This window comes from Maylandia zebra, linkage group LG4 (genome assembly GCF_041146795.1).
Source record: "Maylandia zebra isolate NMK-2024a linkage group LG4, Mzebra_GT3a, whole genome shotgun sequence".
Lineage (NCBI taxonomy): Eukaryota > Metazoa > Chordata > Actinopteri > Cichliformes > Cichlidae > Maylandia > Maylandia zebra.
Genome location: NC_135170.1, coordinates 4349661 through 4372098, shown reverse-complemented (window position 1 = coordinate 4372098; position 22438 = coordinate 4349661). Strand labels below are relative to the sequence as shown.

Below are 22438 nucleotides of genomic sequence, written 5' to 3'. Positions count from 1 at the left end.
AATCACACTTTAAGCAGGACATATTCAGGTCGTTCTGTTTGATACACTGGTTACTTTTTACATACAACATATAAAATATGAAGATGTTGAATATCAGAGAGCTCTGATAGTCTTGAGGAATCCGCTGTGCGCTGCACGGTGTGCTATCTCGGTCTATGGGAGCCAGACCTGAGCTGACCTTGCTCAGCTCAGGTCTGGCTTCCTATTTCATGATGTCATTCATCGAGCTTCCTGATTTGCAACAGTAACTCTAAAGACTAATTTTGTTTTATGGATGGCATCTTTTTTACAGTGGTGGAGACAAGCGTCCACCCTCTGATGTCTTTATTAATTATAATGGTGACTGCAGCAGCAGACGGCTGCCCCTCCCTGAGCCTGGTTCTACTGTGGGATTCTTCCTGTGGTGGGAGTTTTTCATCCCCACCATCGCCAAGTGCTTCCTCACAGGGAAACTGATCTTAAGTAGCAAAGACTGAGGATCACTCAGATCTGTTTGGCCACATAGCTACTAAACATCAGCATGGTAAGTGTGATGATATCAGGACACTGATGTTAGCTTCTAGCTTAGCCGCAGGTAATTGAAAAATCTGTGTGTCCATCAGGCCACACAGGCTGTACTTGTTTGTAGCATCAGTCACTGATAATGTTGGTTTTTTAAATTGGATTTGTTGACAATGAGTACAGAAAATCAGCAGTTTGACCCATAAAATGACAGGATCAGAGAAAAGTTCATTAAAAAATAAATAAATAAACGACAGAAAGAAAATGAAAAAGCTGCCAAAAGCGCGTTTAATTTTCCTCTTACTGTGAGTAAGTGTGCGTGTTGTCTTCCACATGGCTGGCCATGACTAATGAGCATCATTTATCAGTGTCACTTCAGCCGCACCGTGCTCCATCAACTATGACAATCTTTATTCTCTGGCTCTGTTTTGAGCTCCTTTTCTCTCCATCTCATCTTTTACTTCCTCTCTCTCTCCTGTCCTCCTGCTCTCTCCTATCTTCCCTCAGTTGCAGGTCTGTCTCTCATTTCTCATCTTTCACCACCTGCCTTTGTGTGTCCCCGCCAGGCAAGCCGGTGTCTGCACCGACACATACACAGCAGCTCTGAGTTACTTCAAAAGTATTTGAGAGCGAACGGAGAAACTAATGGACTCTGCCGTATGTGCGTTTACCCGCCGTGGCGCATCATTCAGCGGCGATCTTTTCAGGCTCTGTGCTAAACGCTGCCATCACCAAGGCAACGGGAGTCTTTTTGCCGCGATGCACGCTTGCAAAAAAATAAATGAATAAAACACAGATCCATGCTGAGATGAGCTTATAATGACTGAATATTTAGCGTGATAAAGTGCAGTGTGGATTTGGAGTGCCATCAGCTGTCTCCAGATCTCTACAGTGTATTTAGGACTGATGCATCAGCAGTGACGCTCTGCCATTTGCTCCATTATTCTTTGCCTGTGTTGGATTATACGGTTCCCCTGCTGTGTTACACATCTGTTTGATCAGCAGTCTGAGGAGGACATTTAAAGCCAGTTTATCATTAGATGTGTGTGTGTGTGTGTGTGTGTGTGTGTGTGTGTGTGTGTGTGTGTGTGTGTGTGTGTGTGTGTGTGTGTGTGTACCTGATGATGTCTATGTGTCCATTCTTAGCAGCTAGATGCAGCGGAGACGTCCCATTAGGGTCGGTTGTGTCTCCTTTTTTGGGCTCCAGCAAAGCAGCGCACATGTTACTAGACAGCAACAACTGGACCACCTTACACACACATAAACAAAGAGAAGATAAGCAACACATTGTTGCACTCTTGTTGACGAATACTGATTGAAACCGTAGGTTCTTACCCCAACTCTGCCGAACTCACAGGCCAGGTCCAGAGGGGTTTTCCCTGCGTTATCCACGATGCACGGGTTGGACTGGTGCTGCAGCAGCATCTCAGACTGGAGACGGGGCACACAGACACATGAGACAAAAATCCATACGCTCAAAGGGCAAAGAAAAGGGCACGAGTATCACAAGGATCACAATGTGAGAAGACAGCCTCTCACAAAACAGAGATGAAGACGTAGAATCAGAGCGCTTTTCAATACTGAGCTGTTTCTCTTATGACACAGATTTTTGTAGGCTTTTCTTTTTTTAAATAAACAATTTTAATACTGAGGGGGTTTCTCCCACTAGCTTTATATCTGGGACTCTCCACCATTTGACCTTAGAACTGAAGAAGCTTCTCGGATGAGAGGTGAAACGTCTTCAAGCAACTTAAAGAAGTCCAGACGCTTTTCTTTGCAAGCTCCTTTGACTTTAATACTGAGGGTTTTTTCAGAAGTTACATTTTAACAGGCTTCTGACAAACACCATTTCCCATGATCCTCTACAAAGCAAAACTCTTAATTTGAAAAGCTCTGAAGGTAGCATCGAACGTTTACTCGATCCACGCCACAGGAACAAAAGAGTAAGGAGTGTAAAGGTGCGTTCGCCAGCTTGGAAACTAGATCGTTTGCAAAGCAAATTAAAGGAAGGATCAGTGTCTCAGCAAGGAGCCGCCCGAACAGCTTCAACCTGCTTCAGCACATATTGTCCAAGATTTTGTAAATGATCTGCAGGGATGAATACCATACTTCCCAGTTTGGTGTTGTGATGATGGCGAAGTCTTACCAGCGATTGTGAATAAAGTTTGTGGCGCACTCAGTCGGGTTGAGACCTGCTCTGCAGGACAAACTCTATGACAACATAAACTTGTTTCCAGCACAGGGCTCGAGAGTGCGACCACATTTCTCAATGGTGCGACTAAAAGAAATCCCAGGTCGCACCGGTGCGACCAGCTGTTCAAGTAAAAAAAGGTCTGCAACTCTGAAAGTCTGTGTGGTCAACAACAGACACACATCAGGCCCATATTGTGGTCTAAACCAATCAGAGATCAGATGCCCAATGTAAGATGCTCAGATTTAAGATGTTCACTTCGAGGCACTTTTAATTTTGACTTTCATTTTTGGAAATGTTTCATCACATTTGATCTCTGATGTGAAATGACCCGTCCACAAACCGTGCCAGCCCACGTCCCCTGCAGCACAACAGCACTACTGTCAGCTTTTCCATTTAATTTGTAATACAGTAAATAACTCATCCATTACGTAACGCCCTCGGGATTTCATAATGGAACAAAAACATAAAACAGCATCGATGGAAGGCACAGCACAATCCCAGAATGTGACGCCTCACATGTTATAGACTCCATTCTACATTATGCTGCATAAAAATACTATAAAAATGTTCTGCTCTCTCGTTACACTGGATAAAGTGTGCAGAACAATAAGATGTGCAAAGGTTTCAACACACTGAAGGCTGCATGGGTCTGTTAAAGGGACGGCCTTCTGACATTCAGACACAGGTCAGTTTGACTTCGTAGGCTATAAATGTTTACAGCTGACGATGTTTGTTAAGAAAAAAGAAGAATTCAGTAAATGCTGAGAGCGAGGCTGCACCACAGCAAGGAGTTCATTATGTTTTCCTTTCTTTGCAGCTTAAAATGAACAAATGAGAACGATACTGTGGGCTGAAGCCTCTAGTGTCTGTGTTTTTAAATGTCTCCTGAATGCTTTCAGTTTGCTTTGTTGGATTATAAATGATTCATTTTTCATCTGTAGTCAGTTTCTGTAACTTTTTGTATTTGAACTTCCACATGGAGAGCGGCTGCAGAGTAAAGCTTCAGTCCAGTTTGTTACCCTCTATAATCACAGATATTTAATCAAGTAGCAGCAGCGCGTCTCCAGCTGTGCAGCCAGGAAACGCACATCTCTTCTTTTTTCTACTGCATGTTACCTGCTGCAGTTGATCTGCTATATTTGACTGTTGTTTCTCTGCTAAGGCTGCTTAAGTACAGATTTAGTAGTTTGTTTACATTTACTGCTAATTGTGCCGATATATAAAAGCATGTGTGACTCCAGCTCCTCGAAACAACTGCCGTTTATTTCACCTCTGTGACTTTTCTCTCCTCTGTTCTTCACTCAGTTTGTGCAGACAGATGTCTTTGGTGCTTTTTAAAAAACTCTCCCTCACCACATCCTGCTGGCCATGCTCAGCTGACTAGTGCAGAATAACTAATGGCCACAATATGTTACGCAAATAATATTGAGATTAGCATCTTCCTCCTGTGCTGCTCTCGTGCAGCGTTTGCTTCTTTGGTAAAACTACATGATACTCACCACATCGTAGTGGCCGTGCTGTGCTGACAAGTGGAGAGGAATTTGTCCTTCGTCTGATTGGCCGTTGACAGACGAACCCGACTTCAGCAGCATCTTCATGGGCTCTGCCTTCCCCTGCCAGGCTGCGTAGTGCAGCGGCCGCATACCTGCAGACCCACAGCGCGTAAACACAGGACGTGTCCATCGCACGCTCAGCTGCAGTACATCATCATGTGTTTCTTTACCTTTCTGGTCTCTGATGTCGACAGCAGCCTGTGACTCCAGCAGCAGAGAGATGAGCTCCAGGTTCCCATTAAGGGCAGCATGATGCAGCGGAGAAAACCTGTAGCACACACACACACACACAGGTCACTGATAAATGGCGAGGCTTGGCGTGACAAATAGATTTAATAGCAGCTGATTAGGCTACAGCTGTATCTGCTGCAGAGCTACAAACTCCAGCGCAGCAGCAGAGATAAGATGGTGGGATACAGTCACAGGAGGAGAAGTATTTCATCAAGGAAAGGACGCGGTGACTGTGCACAAGGATAAAAAGCAAGCAGATGAGACCGATACGTCAGCCTTGATGTATCAGCCCAAGAGAGCGTCTGAGGAGGAGACGACAGGCAAACGTAAATGAAAGCAGGGATAAAACAGCCTGTTTCTGAGCCTTCCTAACATGCACACCTTCTATCTGACTCAGATCTGCTGTGACATGTGTGTCCTCGCTCCTCTGCCTGATTTGCTCCTGGCTGTCAAACACTGTCACAGTCGAGCTCGAGGAGCGTCTGCAGTTACCGTGACAAATCGTGAAGCCGAGGTAGCGAGCGTGTCTCCTGTTAAAATGCAGCCACATGAAATTTCAAACACACACACAAATATAATAAATAATATTTAACTTTTATTGGATAGAAACAGTCCAACTTTTATTGGACTGGACTAAAAAGGTCATGAGAAAAAAAGATCCAAAGAAAAGTGACCTGAACGGAGCCGTTCGTTAACCTGTGCTTAAGCATGTTTTACACCGCGGGTGTTAAACATGTCTGACACCACCGTGTTGGTGACCAGGAATCTGGCAGGAAGTGACCGATCAGAGCATGCACACAGAAAGCTGAGAAATCTGCACATTATCTGATTGACTCATACGTATATAAATACATACAGCGTTGTGCACAAGACACAAGGAGATATTTTGAATGCCTCCTTATTTTGTGCTTACTTCAAATGTTTAGTACATTTAGTAACCTTGATTTGTTAAATCATCAATGGGCGGTGTTTTACCAGTGGCTGAGTTCACAGGTTTTCTGACGTGCGATGAACCACTTGCTATTTCCTCAAAAGACTGAACTGATTGAACTATACCTGGCAGCTGAAATCATACATGTTTTGGACACGGAGGGATTGTTTCTTCACATTCATCCGACAGCTTCAGCTAACTTCTTGAAAGATTCAAAGTATTTTAAGCAGGAATTTACGAGAAGCACCTGTGAAGAGGTTGTGATTCGAGTTTGATTGGTTCATGCTGAGGAGCATTTCTACTGCGGGACCCACCACACACACTCTGGCCTCCAGCTGGTTGTATTTTGGTTGTATTCCTATAGAACAGGAGGGTTGCTGAGTGCAAATGTAATAATTAAATGTGAATCTCTGTTAAATATGAACCATTTATCACAGTTATTTGCCCGTTTGACCCATTTAATCGTAGACTGATTGCAGAATGACGCAACGTTTACAGCAACTTTTTTTCCCATTTTTTAATTGAATTCGAGAGGTAATTTATAAACAGTTGGTCTGTGTGACCATTCACATTAACACATCATGTGATCCCAAAATTAATTTGAATGGTTTAATATTTGCCAATAATCCATCTGCACAGCAAAGCCACTCGTGTAGCTTCAATGTTAGCTTCTAGCACTTACATAGCACTTTATTCAGCTGACGTGTAGCAACTTGTGCACGTCCACATCTCCCTTCAGTTGCAACGTATGCGCACTTACATGTGAATAAAAAGGGCTGAGAGAGACTCCAATAACAATATAAAGCATTTCCAGATTCCAGAGTTTTACCTCCAGTTGGCGCTTCACTGACTGGTAATTATGTAACAGACTACATCCTCTCATTTGTTTTAAAGATGCTCTTTTTCTATTAAAATGTGTCTGTTTTTTTCTGTTCAGGAGAAAAGTAAAAGCAGCGTTCTCTGCCTGATAACACAAATCAATGGGTCCTCATGTTTTCAGCTCTCCCGGCTCTATGGGGTGTCCTTGACCTCAGTCTGGATAAATGATGCAATATATCACCATTAAAAAGGCCAAATAACAATACACACAAGGTGCACCTGTGAAATCATTAACAAAACAAAAAGAAAACAAAGGAACATTTTCTGTCTACAGGTTTGTGCACACGTCTGTCACTCTTACATCTTCCTCCACAAGAACTCGTCTCGTAGTTGGAGATTTGTTTGTGGGTGTATCGCATTTAATGATGTCGCAGAAAGAAATCATAAATGTAAATGCAAACTAGAAAAATTTGCATTTCCTGCGAAAATGCTGTGTGGATGCCTTAACGCTGAAGATGTCTGCTGAAAAAAGCTGAAAAAGTTGAAAAAACAAAACAAAAAACATTGCCCTGAGCAGGATTCGAACCTGGCCCTTCTGGTCTAAAGGCGGCAATTCACCTCACTGCACCAAACTCATTCACACAAAGAAGAGGTGGAGAGAGTGACAATTGTGGTGAAATTAGCAGAAGCTGCTTAGAATTGTGCTGATAAGAGGTGAAAAAGCTAAACATTTGGCAGAAAAGAGGTGAATCAGAAGAATTTCTGCTGAAAAGAGGCAAAGAAGCAAAAAGATGAGCTGAAAAGAGGTGTAGAAGCAGAAGTACTTGCTGAAGATGGCTGTATGTGTAATGACACACTGGAGAGCAGTGACACACAAGAAAGCAGAGCGCATGCAAGCAGGGAACATGTGTAGCAACTGTCACAGGTAGGATTCAAACCTCTGCCACCGGGTCTCACGGCAGATGCCCTACCCTCTGAGCCAAATGAGTTCTGGTCACAAGCAAAGATATGATGAGAGGGACAATGTGCACTGTGGAGCAGAAGCTCAAATTAGCAGAAAAGAGGTGAAGAGGAAGAACTTTGTTGTGAAATGAGATAAAGAAACTGAAATTTGTGCTTAAAACAAGTGAAAAAGCTGAACTCTGAAATCCTGCTAAAACAGCAGAAGAGGCTGACATTTTTCAGCTACTCATTGAGCCAAACTGGTTCTCACGTAACTGAAAAAAGGTGGAAAAGCTTACAATTCTAATGAAAACAGCAGAAGAGGCTGAGATTTGTGCTGATAAGAGGTGAAAATGCTGAACCAATCAGAGGTACTGCTTCTGTCTGCTTCATCAGGCTGTGTACTTGTATGTATTTCTGCCATAGACTGTTAACAAGAATGTGAGGTCCATATTAGAAAAGCTGCTAAAATCATAAAACTTTGCAGAATTGTAATAAATTATCAATATGAATTACCGGTCTGTGATAGTGTATAAATTTGTACTCAAAAACTAGGTGGGATAGAAGCATAATTCTTGCACTGGGTGAATCAGCGGACTTTGGTGTACTTTGACTACGATTTACATAGCTCTTTGTATCTCAGTCGCGGAGACATGACGAGAGAAGAAATGGCTTAATTTTCGGAGTTTGAAAAATGAGAGGAGGACAGATTTCCACCCCTCAAACATGTTTTTGCAGAAACACTGTAATTTCGCTTAAATAGTATGAAATAGCAGTAATACTATGATTTGGCAGAAATACTACTTTTTAGCACAAATACTATTGTACAGAATGGTGTACGTCAGTTTAATGCTGGGTGGTGCTGCAATAGTAACTATCCTCGGTCAGAAGGAGAGGCTGACATCCAGGGATTAGATTACCACAGGTGGAGTTTATTGGCGGTCAGATGGATGGTACAGGGAGGCATGGCATACAGTAGGAGGATGTGGAGAGGTGATATGGTGTGGTTTCTATGATTAAGAACACTGGCAACAAATTCCTCCACTACAAATCAGTCTGATACCACTTCTTACAGGGTTCATGTTTACTAAGGCACTACCCAAAAGGCGCCACAAGAGGGCACTCCAACACAAGAGATGACCTATTTACACTGTAAACACCCCCTACTTAGCCACTACATACTACAGTGATATTACAGTATACAAATTCACACAAATACTATGATTTGGCAGAAATACTATGACTTAGTAGTAATACTATAACATAACAGTTCAATGTTCTTGCACAAATACCACAATATGGCAGAAATACTATGTTTTAGCATAAATACTGTGATTTGGTATAAATACTACGATTTGGCACACATACTATATTCCGCAGATACACTATAACATAACAGATATTCTACAACTTAGTAGTAATACTATAACATAACAGAATTATTAATTGGGCACAAATACCACAATTTGGCAAAAATACTATGATTGGGTACAAATACTATGATTTGGCAATAATACTACATTTTAACACAACTACTGAGATTTGATTGAAATACTATGATTTTGAAGAAATACTATTACTCCATACAAATACGATGCTTTGGGACAAATACTATGTTTGGGTTCCAATACTATGATGTGCAACAAATACTATGATTTGGCACAAGTACTATGATTTAGTACAAATACTATGATTTGGCAGAAATACTATGCCTTAGTAGTAATACTATAACATAAGAGATATACTATGGTTTTGCAGACAAACCAAGTTTTCTGCACAAATACCATGATTTGGAACAAATGCTATGATTTAGCAGAAATACTAAGATTGGGTACAAATACTATGATTTGGCAATAATACTGCGTTTTAACAACAACTACTGAGATTTGATTGAAATACTATGACTCCATACAAATACGATGCTTTGGCACAAATACTATGATTTGGCAGAAATACTATGACTTAGTAGTAATACTATAACATAACAGATTTCCTAAAAAAAACTATGAAATTGCAGTAATTCTATGACTTGGCAGAGATACTACGTTTTAGTACAAATACTATAACAACGCAGAAATACTATGACTTAGTAGTAATACTATAACATAACAGTTCAATGTTCTTGCACAAATGCCACAATATGGCAGAAATACTATGTTTTAGCACAAATACTGTGATTTGGTATAAATACTACGATTTGGCACAAATACTATATTCCGCAGATACACTATAACATAACAGATATTCTACAACTTAGTAGTAATACTATAACATAACAGAATTATTAATTGGGCACAAATACCACAATTTGGCAAAAATACTATGATTTGGCACAAATACAATGACATGGCAAAAATACTATGATTGGGTACAAATACTATGATTTGGCAATAATACTGCATTTTAACACAACTACTGAGATTTGATTGAAATACTATGATTTTGAAGAAATACTATTACTCCATACAAATACGATGCTTTGGGACAAATACTATGTTTTGGTTCCAATACTATGATGTGCAACAAATACTATGATTTGGCACAAGTACTATGATTTAGTACAAATACTATGATTTGGCAGAAATACTATGCCTTAGTAGTAATACTATAACATAAGGGATATACTATGGTTTTGCAGACATACTATGTTTTTGCACAAATACCATGATTTGGCACAAATGCTATGATTTAGCAGAAATACTATGAATGGGTACAAATACTATGATTTTGCAATAATACTGCGTTTTAACAACAACTACTGAGATTTGATTGAAATACTATGATTTAGAAGAAATACTATGACTCCATACAAATACGATGCTTTGGCACAAATACTATGATTTGGCACAAGTACTATCATTTAGTACAAATAATGTGATTGGGCAGAAGTACTATGTTTCAGTACAAATACTATGATTTGGCAGGAATACTCTGATTTAGCAGAAATACTATGTTTTAACATAAATACTATCTTTTGGCAGAAATTCCTGCTAAAAAGGACTATTTCTGCTTTTTAGCAGAAATACTGTAATTTGGCATAAATACTATAATTTGGTATAAATACTGTGATTTGGCACATATAATATATTCAGCACATATACTATAACATAACAGAAATATTATGATTTGGCCCCAAAACCATGATTTTGCACAAATACCATGATTTGGCAAATATACTATGATTTTTCAAAAAATACTATGATTTAGCAGAAGTACTAAGATGTAGTAGAAGTACTTTGCTTTAGCAGAAATACTATGATTGAGGAGTAATACCTAAACATAGGAGAAATATTGATACACAGACACACATACACAGACAGTAAAGGGAACAGGAGCTGTGGAGAGTCTGGGCTTGGTATATGTAGGTCAGTTAAATTAGCTGCACCTGCTGTAGTCAGCCCTTACACACGCAGACACAGAGAGAGGTGTGAGTTTTCTTCAGTGTATTTCTGACATTCAGGATTCCCCTCGAACAAATGGCCATAATTTCCTAACCGTAGAGGCTAGAACGGTCATTCAGACATTGTTTTGTTCAGAAGAGATGGGGGAATCTTCAGGTCTTCATAATTCAGAGATAAAATATAAATTATTAAAGATATATGACTTGTAATACACTGTAACTGAGTAGAGGCGAAGCAAAAACTGCCTTGACTTGCTCTCAAACAACCTTTGGTAACTCTAAATCTATATGGAGCATCAAAATCATTCTTTCACCGTAAGAAACAGCAGGCTTTGGTGAACAGTCATGGAAATTTTCAGGGCTCTGTGGAAATCCATCAAAAAGATATGATGAGAGAAAAAAGTGACTCATTTCCAGAATTTGAAATCTGATGAAATCTGAGCGAGGGACAAATTTCCTACCCTCAAACAAGTCTAACTCATCTCAGAACGGTAATAGGTGAGAAAATAATTCTTGAATTGTGAGCATCAGGAGTGTCTGAAGATATACCGGGACAAGCCTCATGTCTTAACTTCGCTTCGTTAAGGAGATATGACAATTTGAAAATGCCTCTCATTAGAGAAATCCAGCGGTGATTTTGAACAAACTCTCCATTGAGTTTATATGGAGAGTTTTCTGACTTTGTGTTACTCTGAGGAGATTTGCAAAATAACTATGAGTCCCACAACAATGATAGGGACATTTTCTGAAAGCCAGCAAAAATACCTACGTTTTGGTGTATAATCTGTGGGGCTTGAGTGGAAATTGAGCGAGTAGCAAGAAGTTGTTTGGACATGAAGAGAAAATTCAAACAGTTTCACTGTCCCCTCTGAGTTAATTGCATAGCAACCATAGCAACGCATGTATTTTCTGAAAAATCACAATTTTGCAACTGAAGACTTAAAGAGAGATAAGATGAAAACAGTAGAAGATCTGAAAAAGCTGAATCATACAGGAATAGCCCAATCATTTGAGAACGTTTTAAAGTTTGAATGGAGTTTCTAGGTGAAAGTATGAGGCAGTAGTTAAGTTTCAAAGACAAGAAAGTTTTAGCAGAATTGTGGAAGTTTCCCATTCATTTCAATGGGACAAATTAAAGGAAAAAAGTGTAATATTTTAAAAAGTATAATAGTAATAAACACCAAAAGTCATAGCCGGCATAAGCAGAAAGAGCAGAACAGTTTAGAGTTTGAACGGTGAAAATAGCACAAAAATTGTGGAAGTAGATCCACGGCGAAAAGTGTACGGAAACACCCGGAATAATAAAGAATAAAGAGAAACAGGAACTCAATAGTGTGGATGCCTATTAAGGCATCCACACTATTATGAGGTTGAAGCTGGGGACTAAAGGAAAGCAGCACCACTGAAATAACACAAAAACCAAAGTGACGACAGTCGTCTGTAGACAGAACAAAGGACAGGAAACAGGAAACAAAACTGACCTCTAGCAGATTATTACATGAAGGAACCTTTTAAAAAACAAAAAACAAGCGCGTCCATGCTCACAGGTGTACACACGGGTGATCACACCCACAAACTACACCCTTTTTGGCTCCTACCTCAAAGCACACTGTGTGCTGTTGATCTTATGTGCTGCACAATAATGTTTAATATTTAGTATTTACTGTCATATTCCCATATATCATTGTGATGTTGTTTATTCTATTACTCTTGTTCTCTTCTGCTTGTTTTCTTTTTTCTTTCTCAGCAGGTGATCCAGGTGATCGATAGATGCATTTTTTTTTCTCTGCCCGTTCTGTTGGTTTTTGTCTTTTGCCCTTCTCCCCCGTCCCTCTTCTCAGCTGTTTCTCTTTCCCTCTTTCTTTCTCCCCTTCTTTCCCCCAGTCAAGTCTGTCCCGTATTCAGTAAGTGAAAATAAAATAAACAATAAAAGGTGAATCAAATGGACCATTACGGCAAGGCTGGGATGGTCAGTTTGGTAAAGTAAATCCGTTGGGCATCTTTCTTTGCCTTTAGACAACAATTCTGATGCAAAAGAGCCAAACGGGACAGGCAAAAAAAAAAAAAAAAAAAACAAAGACAAAAAAAGGAAACAAAACTGGAAATTCACATCTTTTTAAAGACAAGCTTTCTGGATGTGGCCGTGTGAGGCGTGTGCATCGACAACAAGCTGTGTCATCATCCTCTGCATCTCCGCAGCGACTCGTCTTCTTCCATTCGTGTTTAACTGCAGGGTTAAAAAAGGATAGTCTTACATAATGCTGCAATAGGCTGAGCCGGAAGGAAATGTGTGTGTCTGTGTGTGTGTGGGTCTCAAGACTGTGTCAGTGGGGTGTATGTTTAGGGGGAGGGAAGCCCTTGGTTTTGGCAAGTACTCTAGTAAAACCTTCCATGAAATATTCATACACTTCTCCTGTTATTCTTCCTCATTTAAACCAAACCCTCGTCTGTCTCACTCTCAGCAGCTGATACGACGTCTCTCTGCAGCCTCATCCTTCCTCTCCAGGGTGTTCCTCGCTGCCTCATCTCTTTGAACTCTTTTTCTCCACTGTTTCCATCTTTTGCTTCCAGTTCCTGAGCCCCAAAGTCCTCCAGCAACGACTGTGCACCCAGTTATGCTACACTCTTCATACTATGGAGGCACCTGTCTGTCTTTGAGTAGTGATGGTGTGCTTATAGACATGGAAACAAAGGGAGATATTTGGAAATACCAAACACGTTCCAAACATTTCAATTTATTCTGCATTCTCTGATATGTTATCTTAGATTAGCACAAAGTCGTACTTCTCTCTCTTTTGAAAGGTTTTTGCGGTTTTGAGATCCTGATGCTCCGTCTGTAAATGTGTAAAGACAAAGGTTGTCCAAAAAATCGATGTAACGTCACTGCAACGCTGAATAAAGTTCTGTGTGTGGTCTGGCTCCAAACATGCTTTCCAAATACAACACTGACATTTTGTAATGTGTTTGCAGCTCTGTATTTACCACACGGCTAAATCCTGCTGGAGTGTCCCTTTAAAACACTAGCAGCTAAAGACAAATACAACACAAGCCACAACCCGCTCTCAAAGACAACACTGCACGCTGTTCTTGAATCCATATCCTACATCCATGTCAGACACCAGGGAGGCCACTTTAATATCTCGGGTTTTCACCTGCTGCCTGTTTGTTTATTTTCCTCCTATGAGCCTCACGAACGCGTCTCTTTCCCTCCTTCTCTTCATTTTTATGCCTTTACTCCAAATCAGCTTTATAACTCCTCTGCCCTGTAAGCACACACAGTCTGTTCATGCAGTTTTGCTGCGAGCCTCGTACCGGCCCTTTTCACCTGTCGCACGCACACACACACACACACACACACACACACACACACACACACACACTGTAAAGCCACATGGGTTGACCCATTTTCAGTAATGAGACATTTCTTATGCCTGTCAAGCTTTCCCGAGAAGCACGCCGCTCCAACAATCACACACTGGACTGAGGAGAGAGAAGAAAGGAAGGACGCCAGTCTGTCTCGTCACTCGTCTCTCCCGTCTGCTGGCGCGCAGTTCAGACGAGCTGCGTCTATGACAAACCGCATGTAAACCTGTTAATGTGTGTGCGTGTGTTGTTGCCAGCTCCTGGCTCACATATCACGCCGTCCTGTGTCTCTGTTGTCTACTAATCAATGTCTGTCACGTTGCCTGTACAGAAAGTGTGGGTCCTTTCGTTTCTCCTACTTTTTTCAGGCCATTAAACGCACCGCGCACACCCTTCTGTACATAATACCGGCTTTGTTTATTTATGCTTTTTATTCTTTTAGTTTAGTTATTTATTGCATTTATTGTTTGTGTGTTGTCCTCAAAGTAAGAATGTCATTGCTCAGCACATACACAGATAGTGATCCCTCTCAATAGAAGAATGTGCTGTTTTAATACTCTGATTACTTCATTTTCAGCTCCTGAAGATTCACAAATAATCTAAAACCACCAGCAGCTACAATAACGAGCCACTGGGCAACGAGCTGCTTCTATAACAGCTCCTCTGCCTGCTGTGGGCAATGAAATCGTTGTCGTTGTCATAATTACAAGGACTGAGAAGAATTTCCAGTGGACCTGTGCTGTTGTGGGCCCACTGTGGGCTATTAATATTGCAGCAGGCTTAGCTGACAGATGACAGTCACACACACACACTGGTTAGGTCACAACCCAGTTAAAAGTAGGGGAGAAAAACGTGTGGCTGCTTCCCAATGTGGTACAGTTCACCATGGACCTGACCTGAAAAGAGCTGCTATTCTCTAAATAACCAGTCCTGTACAAATAAACTCTGTTTGCTCGTGTGCTTAGTTTATGTGTACATGTCCAAACAAGCTCGACATGTTAAACCTTTAGTTTTACTAACTCTCACTGTAGGTTACCTCCTGAAACACACACACACACACACACACACACACACACACACTCTATTCATTTAATTGCCTTCGAGCCTACCTTTTTATGTACAGAGAAATTATTAGCTCTTGTCGGTCATGGTCCAGGCTGGCTGCTACTTCGTGGGGAATGTTTTTCCATTCCTGCCTCTAAATCCAGGTGTTTCCCTCCTTAGGCGGAGTTCCTTTTTCCTGCTCTTGCTCATCTTACCTGCAGGTCATCATCATCATCATCATCATCATCATCATCATCACCATCGGAGCCAGTATTTAAGGACCAGCTCGAGCCGCCATTCTTCACCTGACCGTCTACCTGTGTCTTCTGTGATCCACGGCCCAGCTTCTCCACCGGACACTCACCTGGCCGCTCACTCTAGATATCCTGCAAACCCACCCAACCCAATTCTCCTCTTTTACCAGTGAAACCACTCCCTGTGACACTGAGTGCATGTGATTACCTGTTAACCACGTCTCAGATGTTTAACCTGACTTTGACAACAAAGGTGAAAATGAAATAAAGGAGGAGCTTGCCTAACATGTTGGTTACAGTTGCTCCAAGACAGTAACAGTAACAGATTAAACTAATTAAATAATACATATATACCAGTTTACAAATTTAAGAAACAGCACTAATATATACAGATCACTCAGTTATAAATATCAAGAGTATTACACAAGTTAAATCAATATGATTGACATTTAATTCTAACCTGTGAAACGTTGTCATTTGTTAACCGCGTTGTATGAAGCTTTAAATATGCCAAAGATAAGAGTTTGACAAGTATAAAATAGTATTTTTGCACCAAAGGTGCCACCTCTGCCTGCCGGTGGTGCATACTGCGCTCGTCCTTCCATATAAAATTATTTAACCTCTTTTTGGTTAAATCATTTGTATTGATTTGACTTGACTTGTTCTAGTTCCAGCTCCAAGTAAATAAAGCCAATTCATCGTAGCGTTTTTAGGCCTTATATCTTTAAGTAGCATGTTCAGTGTGTTTATTTCCAGAAAAGCCTCCGTCCTCTGTGATACTTTCCAACAGCAAACCTCTACGCGTGCACAAACACACCCACTACAGTGAATACATAATGGCAGCTCTTCTGTAATGTCCTCTCATGTCTCAGTGGACATCTCCTTGTCAGGCTTTATAAAGAGGAATCTTCATCCTCGGTAAGTGGTTTGTTGTTGTCAGGTCGCTTGTGTCAATCGTACACATGTGAAAAGCCTTTGCTCTAATTTCTCATTTCCTCCGTTTTCAAAATATCTAAAAATAACCAAACTAGTGACGAGCATCACAGTGCAACACCAGCCTCCATTTTCACTCTGGAAACGTTGTTTTGTACACATGCACTGACGATGAAAGTTGCCAGCTATGACACGAGCTTCTTCTTTCTTCTTTTGCAGTTCATTAGGAGTCTTCGAGCCGCTGCCAAGAGGAGCAAATGAATCTAAAGTGAATCAGTTTATGCAGACTCATTACGTGCAATATTTATCCTGACCCATACATTTCTCTCAGAAACAATATTCATGAGTTATTTGCGCCTCATACCAGCCGTGTTAGCATCACCCGTACTCATTACTGTGAGAGGAATTAGGGGGCAAACAGGCAATAACACACTAATTAGATTAAACTGTTTAGTTTCACTCAGAGTGGGAACGCTGCTCTGCAAGGATTGCTCTTCATCTTTATCTTTGCAGAGGCCACTGTGTTTCGCACGCTTCGCAGTCTTTTTTAGCTCAGTTTAAATCATCCTCACCAGCTGAAGCTGGCATGAGTCGAGCTCCAAGGAATTTGCATTTCTATCTTCTCTTGTTTCCTGCTGCATTAAGTAGACAATCATGGATGAAGTGACAGTGAGTGAGCCAGACTGACGGAAAAAAGACGGACCACCGTGGAAGGAGAAGCAAAAAACAAGCGCGCTCAGGATTCGTGGGAACTCCTGGTACAAATGCTGATATTTATACTTGCATTCTAACTTAATTAAAGTTCACTCATGCATTTACATTTTTGTCCACTTTGTCTTTTGAGCTAAACTGTTTAATTTCTTTTTCTTTTACAGTAGTACATGCTGATGAATTGTCGTGTACATCAATTAAAACAAGTACAGCGAAGTCAAAGCGATTCTGTTACAGCATCAGTCAAAAATGAGCTGGGTTATAGTTGCAATGTGCAAACGATTCCAGCCCAGAACTAATCTAGAGGAGTGGCACACAAAGGAAAAAATGCTTGGAGATCCACTGTTTAAACCGCATAGTTTTGGTATTCAGAAGTTAGTCCCTGCCTCTCTTGTGGGTGGTCTTACTTACTGGTTGGTCAGGCGTTGGAGCCATTTGGGGAAAAATGTAACCACAAGCAAAATTAGGTTGCTGTTGGAGTCCACAGATTCAGGACTCCTACTGCTCCTCTTTCCACAAGGTTAGGGCATGGTGGAAATGGTACAAGAATACAAATACCCAAGAGATCACTTAAATAAGAAGGTCGATCGGTCCACGTACTCTGGATACATGAAGGTTAATTCCCCACTCACCATGCGGACCAGTCTTTATCGTTCGAGCTCAGGTCGTCGACCAAAGGGCTGGGAGCAAGAGGGTCCTGCACCCTTCCAAGGACAACAATCTTCTGGACAGAGATCTCAGATGTCGTTCCTGGAATCAGTTGGAGCCACTTGCCAAGGTTGGGGGTCACTGCCCTGAGTGCTCAGATGTTCTCTAGCTAGTTAGCAATCACTAGTTTGTCCATATATATCTGGAAATTTCACAGGATCTTAGATCAGTCATTCTTGACCACCCTGGGGAGCGTCTCCCAGTTTGACCTCGGGACTTCCAGGCCATACTCAGCACAGATGTTCCTGTACACTATGCCGGCCACTTGGTTATGGCGTTCCATGTATGCCCTGCCTGCTGGCATCTTGCACCCTGCTGTTATGTGCTGGGTTGTCTCAGGGGCATCTTTACACAGCCTGCGCTTGCACAGACAAAACCCAGCCTCTATGGATCTTGTGCTAAGAGCTTGTTCCTGTGCTGCTGTGATTAGTGCTTCTGTGCTGTCTTTCAGTCCAGCCGCTGATATTATTTATCAATATCAGCTGCTATTCCATGCATTTCTTCCATGATGGCTCCCCTTCTTACTCCTGTCTTTCCTCTGGTTTCTGCTGCCTGAAGTATTCACGAAGCACACAATCACTTATGGCCATCTTCCTGATGTACACATGGACCTTTATTGTTTTATGTTGGATAGTGGTTGTGACACTCACCAGTCTTTGGCCTCCTTCCTTCCGCTACAGTCTCAGGATGCTGGACTTGGAATAAAACCCTCCATGCATGGTCAGGTGCTTCCTTGTCTTGATGTCATTGGTCCATCTCCTCCTTTGGCCACCCTTTCATCCCAGAGGGTATCTAACCACCAGCAGGGCATAGGTGCTAATTGTCCTGATCTTGTTCTTCCCATTCAACAGACTCTTCAGGCATTCCCTTACACCCTGTTGGCATTTGGTGGTTGCAGCTTTCCCAGCGGCCTCTTCCTGATTACCATTTGCCTGTGGGATTCCAGGATACTTAGCTATCCTCAATCTCTGCAATGTTGCTTTCTGGTAGTACAATCCTCTCAGCTCTATGAGAAGAGTGTTAATCACAGGGAGTAGGGCTCAATGTAAAAATGTAGTTTCCTGTTTTGGTTTAGGAAGCATTGTTTTATTTAAAAATGACTAAGTGGCTCTCAAATACAGTCCAGAATTATCTAGATCCATGCAAGTGTTCCACCTACTGTCATTTCCACCAAGAGTAACACGTTGGGATGCACTGAGAGATATAACCTAACTTTAGTTAGCAGTTCATGCATCTGAAAGAATGCACATCGAAGACACTCCTGCAGCAGCCTCGCTAGCTTGGCTAATTTTCTATCAATTTCTTGATTCCCATCAGGGGTCGGCTACGTTTTTTTGTGGTTCTGTTAGTAACACAAGAATTGTTGGATATGATTCACAGGCGAGGGTGCATATTAGAAAGGAGGAATAGAGAGCTAGCATGTGAATGAGGGTGAAGTGAGTCACCGGGAGAATTTAAAGTTGATTTACTGATCGTTTCATGGCCGTCGCATTCTGACGGCCCAATAACATGCACCTGCAGCCTGCATTTCCACCTCGGCACAATCCTTTACAACCCTCATTAAACCCAACTCAAACATAACTGTAACACAACAAAGAGAAGACATAGAAAGAATATCATAACGTCTCTCCTTTGTTGTTTTCTTGGAAGTGTGTTTCAGATGACGCTGTGGTTTTTTTTACCATCATTGATTGTTGTGAAGTGCAAAAAGGTGCTAGCAGGGGATTTACAGTATGCCGTTTGGGACACTCATTTGACGAATGTCTGCCTTAAAGCAATGGTTTATTTATTCATGCAGCTAATCTTTAAGGAAAATGTGCTTGTTATAAACTGAATGTATATTAATCAAGTAATTTTCATTTAACCATATTCCATTAAATTCAGCATTTTACATTGTACTCATGTAACAAACGTACAGGAGAAAATTTATTGTAATCAAACTAGTTAAAGTCAGTATTTTGTTTCACATAACCAGGCTTGAATGGAAAACTTGAGTATAAGTGATTTTTATAAGACAACTGCACAGATATATCTGATAAAAATGTTGCTTCCTTTTTATTTTTGCATGGTTTTAGTTATTTCACTGCAATGTACATGTCATTGTTGGATAGGTCCTTTGGCATGTTTATAAAGGGTGACGGGTCAAGTCAGCTTTATTTGTATAGCTCAATATGTCAGATCACAGGCTTGCCTCAAGGGGCTGCACAGCCTGAACAGTACGAAACACCCTCTGTCCTATGACTGATCCGGATGAAGAAAAATAGTTCTCTCATAATCTGTTCTGCCTAAGAAGGTCTGGAGAATTTCTTCTAGATGAGTGCCTAAATGCAGTTTGTCTTGCTCCATAGCATTCTTGACACTATCCGGTCGTTAAGTCTGACGTCACTAGCCGTGTCTGGGTCTAAACTCCGCTGCAGCTCCATATATCAAACGATCACTATGGCATTACTGAGAGTTGAAAAACTGTCTAAAGTCTTTCATCTTTAATAAAATGATCAGTGTTCTGCTCTACCAGGTGTAACAATTGAGTTTAACATCCAGGCATCCATGAAAACGGAATTTATGACATTTAACGGAGTTAGAAGTTAGCAGGAAGTTAGCTCGCTAGCTTCTATCTAAATACAATATAGCATGTCCTGACTGCGGGGTTTTGGAAACAAATTAAAACGTACAGCTCTGCTATCACTTCCAGCATAAATGAAGACAGAAAACTAAACAGCAGTGACGTTTGTAGGGTTACTGAAGTTGGGCTAGCTGCTATATAATGATGTGCTACGTGACCGCTAGCGACACAGCTATGTTAGCATAATATAAACAAGCTAACTTTTTTTTCCACTCGATAAAAGTTACCGTGAGTGTTCTCGGTGGTCAGGAACAAATGTAATCGCATGGCAGGATGCTGTAAAAGGACCAAACTTCAGCCAGGAGAACAACTGAGATAATCCATCCACAATACGAGGTTAGTCATTCATATACTGCTGCATGGGCTGGGCTGTAGTTACATCCTAAGGTTTTAAAAACTGAGCTTAAATAAATGATTAGCGGTAATAAAAGCCGAGGGAGGTCAACAGTGATCACTGACTGTTTCAGGAGCTTTTTGAGATCAAATAGAAGAAAATACAAAACATTAAACATGTTAACAACACAAAAGCCATATTAAACGCAGACTACTTTAGGCCCGGAAGTAGGATTCGTCGCGTCATCACTGAACAACCGGATGAAGCAAGAACAGTCTGAAACAGTCTGCTGAAGGGTTTAAGAAGCCTGCAAGAGCACTGAAATTGGTAGCATTTGATGCAGAATCTAAGCCCTCTGCTGTTTACAGGTTACTGCACCATAAATGTGATCCCGTATATCAGCGGTCCCCGACCTTTTTTGTGCCACAGACCGGTTTAATGTCAGACAATATTTCACGGACCGGCCTTTAAGATGTCGCAGATAAATAAAACACAAAAAAAATGATACGACCAAGACAAAAACTGTGGTATATTGTACATGTAATAATAAACACGAATCCATGGTGTAATTGTGTAACTTTATTAGCAGCGTCCTCCTGAAATGCGCCAACAACATTGAGAGTAACGTCCTCCTCTCTGCCCCTTAATACTCTCTGGTCGCTATGGTAACACGTAAATATTTATTTCAAAATAAGACACACAACTACAACACGGGATGAAAACCCTGAAAACCATAAATTTCACACCCGAGCCTCAACTCTTGCGGCCCGGTACCAAATGACTCACGGCCCGGTACCAGTCCGGGGCCTGGGGACCGCTGCTGTATATGACATCAAGGTATATAAACCGTGGTGGATTTCATATTAAACATGACCATTAAATCAAGGGATCATTGCAGGTACAAATGAGCCAAAAGCTCAGCCCACATCCCCAATACGGTCACCTCAGGCATACAACTCTGGCTGCGAGCACAGAAGCTCCACCCACTATTCAAATTAAAATAAATGTTTTGGTTGCAAGGGACAGCCAATCAGAAGAGAGATAGCTTACAGGGAATGGAACTAAAACTGCATGGTCTCTGAGGGACACCAAGACCTATTGGAAGATATAAGGGGATTATTTCGGACAACTAATCATGCAAAGCTACTCTATTACAGACAAAGATGAAGATGTATAGAGCTGGAGGTTAAAATGTAGCAACTCTGGATTCTTTTCCCTTCAACTTCAGAACAATAACCCATAATGACAAACTAAAACCATGTTTGTAGAGTTTTACAAATCATATCAGGATGAAAACAGGTACCAGACCTCTCTGTAGACCTCTGGTATTAAACTGTGGTGAGACATAGAGCATAAAATCACTTTTAAAGTTTTATGTGTTCCCAGGAGAACCCTGACTTTTGATTGAAGTGAAATTTTATCAGTTTTATCTATTTAACTTTCAATTTTTAACACATTAAGTTGTCATTACTCTAAAGCACCTTTTACACACTGACGCTAAAACATACTTAAAGATCAAACATGTAATATCAGGTCTATAAAATCAAATGAAAGAAATACCATTAAGTTTATGAAAACGATGAGAAGCATTTTTGAAACAGACTTCACTTCTGTCACATTATGCTGAGCCAGAATCCCAGATCAGCCACGGCTTCATTTCTCTTTGAAATACTCGCAGAAGAAACAGCCACAAACCAACCAAGGACGACTGAAAATAAACTGCACGATGAGTTTAGCGTTAACCTTCAGACTGCAATATGATCCATATGTGAAACACGGGGAAAAACAACAACATCATTGCACTGCATTTCCACTAGATTGCGTTAAAGTGATGTAAGTCGTCTCCACAGCCTGTTTAATGACGGCCATATCAACCCCTGACTTTTTTTTTGGCCCT

General features: G+C 41.0%; 1 protein-coding gene across 6 annotated transcripts in view; it reads right to left on the bottom strand.

Moving 5' to 3' along the window:
- The window catches only part of caskin1 (CASK interacting protein 1), a 126801-nt gene that overhangs the window by 37485 nt on the left and 66878 nt on the right, over positions 1 to 22438 (bottom strand). For all 6 annotated transcript variants that reach the window (XM_024802140.2, XM_024802141.2, XM_024802143.2 and 3 more), the window contains exons 3-6: positions 4419 to 4516; positions 4195 to 4340; positions 1837 to 1932; positions 1620 to 1750 (exon numbers count right to left, since the gene is read on the bottom strand). In XM_024802140.2, the coding sequence (XP_024657908.2) occupies positions 1620 to 1750; positions 1837 to 1932; positions 4195 to 4340; positions 4419 to 4516 (471 nt within the window). The remainder of the gene's footprint in view (positions 1 to 1619; positions 1751 to 1836; positions 1933 to 4194; positions 4341 to 4418; positions 4517 to 22438) is intronic.